Source organism: Mustela erminea, chromosome 14 (genome assembly GCF_009829155.1).
Source record: "Mustela erminea isolate mMusErm1 chromosome 14, mMusErm1.Pri, whole genome shotgun sequence".
NCBI classification, from domain to species: Eukaryota; Metazoa; Chordata; class Mammalia; order Carnivora; family Mustelidae; genus Mustela; species Mustela erminea.
In genome coordinates, this window is record NC_045627.1 from 61,233,162 (window position 1) to 61,236,592 (window position 3,431).

The 3,431-nt window shown below is 42.5% G+C and overlaps 1 protein-coding gene across 1 annotated transcript; it reads right to left on the reverse strand.

The window, feature by feature from the left end:
- Positions 1–1,677: 1,677 nt before the first annotated feature.
- LOC116573131 (translationally-controlled tumor protein-like) lies at positions 1,678–2,134 on the reverse strand. Its single transcript, XM_032312938.1, has one exon. It carries the CDS (start codon positions 2,106–2,108, stop codon positions 1,713–1,715), a length of 396 nt encoding a protein of 131 aa, XP_032168829.1. The 5' UTR covers positions 2,109–2,134; the 3' UTR covers positions 1,678–1,712.
- Positions 2,135–3,431: the final 1,297 nt, after the last annotated feature.

The window sequence follows — 3,431 nt, forward strand, 5'->3', positions numbered from 1 at the left end:
GATTAGAAGAGTAAGCAAAATCAGGCAGAGCCTCACAGAGCTTGTTAAGGGTAAGGCTAAAATCCACTTCATCCTTGGGATACCCTGAAGGATTTTTAAACGGAGGAATGATCGAATGAAGTTTACATTTTAGGAAATTATATTTGATCTAATTCAGGGGTCAGCCACCTTTCCCGGTAAAGAATCAGATAATAAATACTTTATGCTTCCTGGGCCATACGGCTTTTGTTAGGTAGTCATTTTTTTTTTTTTTTTTTTAACAAACATAAAACTTAAAAACATAAAACCTGTTGATAGCTCAAGGACCCATATAAAAATGGACAGGCCCCAGCTCTGAGCCACCCTGTTTCTATTGTTCTCAGCCGACCTTGCAGCTAGGTATGGTGATGGGAGTCAGGAACCCAATTCTAGCTAAAGAGATAAGGGAACATCTCCCAAAGAATTCTGGGAAAACTTTAGCTGTGTTTATGAGAAGTTTGGGTGCTGCCTTTCTGCTTTCTCTCTGCCCTTGAACACTGATGCGATGCCTTATCTCTTAAGATAAACCAAAGGGGAAAAAGCCAAGATTAATAGCAATGACAGGGGCGCCTGGGTGGCTCAGTGGGTTAAGCCTCTGCCTTCGGCTCAGGTCATGATCTCAGGGTCCTGGGATCCAGCCCCAACTCAGGCTCTCCACTCAGCAGGAAGCCTGCTTTCTCCTCTCTCCCTGCCTGCCTCTCTGCCTACTTGTGATCTCTGTCTGTCAAATAAATAAATAAAATCTAAAAAAAAAAAAAAAAAATGACAACCCAGACAGAGATGGACTGAAGCAAAACCACAAGTGCCTATCTCTAGATTTCTTGTAATGGGGCGGGGGGATCAAGTCCGTTTTAAGTAGGGTATCCTGTTACTTGCGATGGGAAGAATTTCTAAGTGAACAGACAGATGCTAGGAGATTGATTAGGAGGCTCTGCACCAATGGGCGAGGGATGACAGTTGCCCAGACTAGGGCTGTGGTAGTCAGGAAGTGCACGAACTTGAGACATATTTCGGAGTCAGTATAAATAAGATACAGAGATTGTATGTGGAAGGAGAGGTGGGAAGAGGGAACAAGTTATGTCAAAGATTAATCCCAGGTCACTGATTGTGGCGGTAGCGCTATCTACCCAAACAGAGAAAGGAGGAGAAAGAGCAGGTTTGGGGAGAAAAAGCGAGAAGTTGAATTCTACAGTCTGGGGTTCCTGTGGGCCATCTCAATGGAGCTGTCCTTAAGCCATCCCACATGAGAAACTGCTGCTCGGAAAAGAGGTTGAGATGCCTGTCCTCAGCGTCGATTCATACCTTTTCTTCTTCTTCTTCTTTTTTAAAGATTTTATTTATTTATTTGACAGATGGAGAGAGGGGAAGAGCACAAGCAGGGGGAATGGGAAAGGGAGAAGCAGAATCCCCGTTTAGCAGAGCCTGATGTGGGGCTAGATCCCCGGACCCTGGGATCATGGCCTGAGCTGAAGGCAGAGGCTTAAAAGACAAAACCACACAATCGCCCCATAATTTTTTTTTTTTTTAAAGTAGGCTTCATGCCCATCGTGGAGCCCAGTGTGGGGCTTGAACTCACGACCCTAATATTGAGACCTGAGTTGAGATCAAGAGTTGGATGCTGAACTGACTCAGCCAATCAGATGCCCCTGTTTTTCCATTCCTAAACCATGTTCAAGAAAATCATATTTGGGGTGTCACCATCTTCGCAGTAGTCCAGCAAGAGCCATGCCGTCTGGATTCACGTTTTCACCAATAAAGAACTGGTAGTTTTTTAAATTAGCAAGGATGTGCTTGATTTGTTCTGCAGCCCCTGTCATTTCTGTCCTCTGTTCTTCAAGTTTGCCTTTGGTTGATTTCGTGTAATCTTTGATGTACTTTCTGTAGAAGTCGGTTTCTTGCAAGGGATGGTTCATGACAGTCTCAACACCAGGGATGACTGAGCTTTCGGTACCCTCCCAGCCTTCAGCAGAGGAATCTCCACCAACCAGCGAGTCACCAAGGTTACCCTCTGTCCTACTGACTGTCTTCCCCTCTGCCTCCAGGCACAGTCCATCTGCAATCTCCTGGATCTTATAGATGTTGGAGAACATGTCATCATGGCTGAAGAGGTCCTCGCAGATGATCAAAACCACTCTGAAGAGAGACAACGACTGTGTGAGCTCAGCGGGAGCCAGGAGCTCTAAGCCAGTGCAGTAGAGCCTGAACCACACTGGGGTATGGGGGAGGGGGGGCAGGTGGAAAAGTGAAAGATGCTTTTCAATACCTTATCTTGTAAGTTAGATGTGACACTTTGGACTGTCTCAACTCTTGCAATTCCTTGAGATAAAAATATCTTTTCCCTGAAATGCAAAACTGTAGTCAATTTAATTGTAAGTTCTTGGGCTACTTGCTCAGCCACACAGATTGAATTTCCTTCTGTGGAACAGTCCTAGCAATGCTTACTCCATAGTCTGTCAAAAGCATCTAGTGAGAATCTGTATATGAGAGTCCTTTGTGAACTACACAAAAATGATATTGAGATTAGCTGGGTGTTTATGCACACGTACTTTTGTATACAAAGACTTCATAAGAGTAAAGGGTTTCATATGATCTTTGTAGAATGGGTGGGAGCCCAACTGGTAGAGAAGAGAAGAGATGAATCACTATGTGGGAAAAATGGTAAGATAGGATGAAGAACAGTTCACCAAAGCAAATAAAATTAAAGGGGAAACATGAGAGGCACTCTTTCAAAATAATGATCATAATGATAATGATGGGGACCGTTACTATCAATCATCATCTACTGTTTTGAAAATTCTTCCCCATGCATCTACTGTTTTGAAAATTCTTCCCCATGCAGTAAGGTATGAAGTAAAATAAGAGGAATGAACATCAAAAGGAAGAGAGAAAAATCATTATTTGTAGATGATACAGTTTTAGTCCTAGGAAACTAAAAAGAACGGGTTAAAAGCATTGAAATTAATAAGTGGGTTTGGTTAAACAGCTAGAAACAAATTAATATAGAAAGCAATAGCATTTCTTTAAACAGTTGGAAAAGAGTGAAATCTTCCCTACATGTGATTCTGAGTACACCTACCGCTTACTTCCCAGTCAAGTGCATTGTTCAAGCCAGGTCTTCCCACTGTCCTTTTCCTTCCTTCCCAGTGTAGCATTGAGCTACACTGAGAACAATCACATGCATCATATATATTTACGTTCATTTGTATCAATGACGAGAAATTTTATCTTGAAGATTCTGTGTTAATATTTTAGGTGGACCAAGATTCTCCAAGAAAGGCACTTAAGAGAGGCCCCTCACAAAATGTGTTTGTGGTTTCTATTGATGCTTATCTCCCTTTCTGTTCCCCTTAGGTCTGGTTTTCCTGCTCTCCCAGTAATAACTCTTTGTTATAAAATATAATAACTTGTAGACT

Coding starts and splice junctions, on each gene's coding strand:
- LOC116573131 (XM_032312938.1), bottom strand. CDS start 2,108: ATGTTCTCCAACATCTATAAGATCCAGGAGATTGCAGATGGACTGTGC.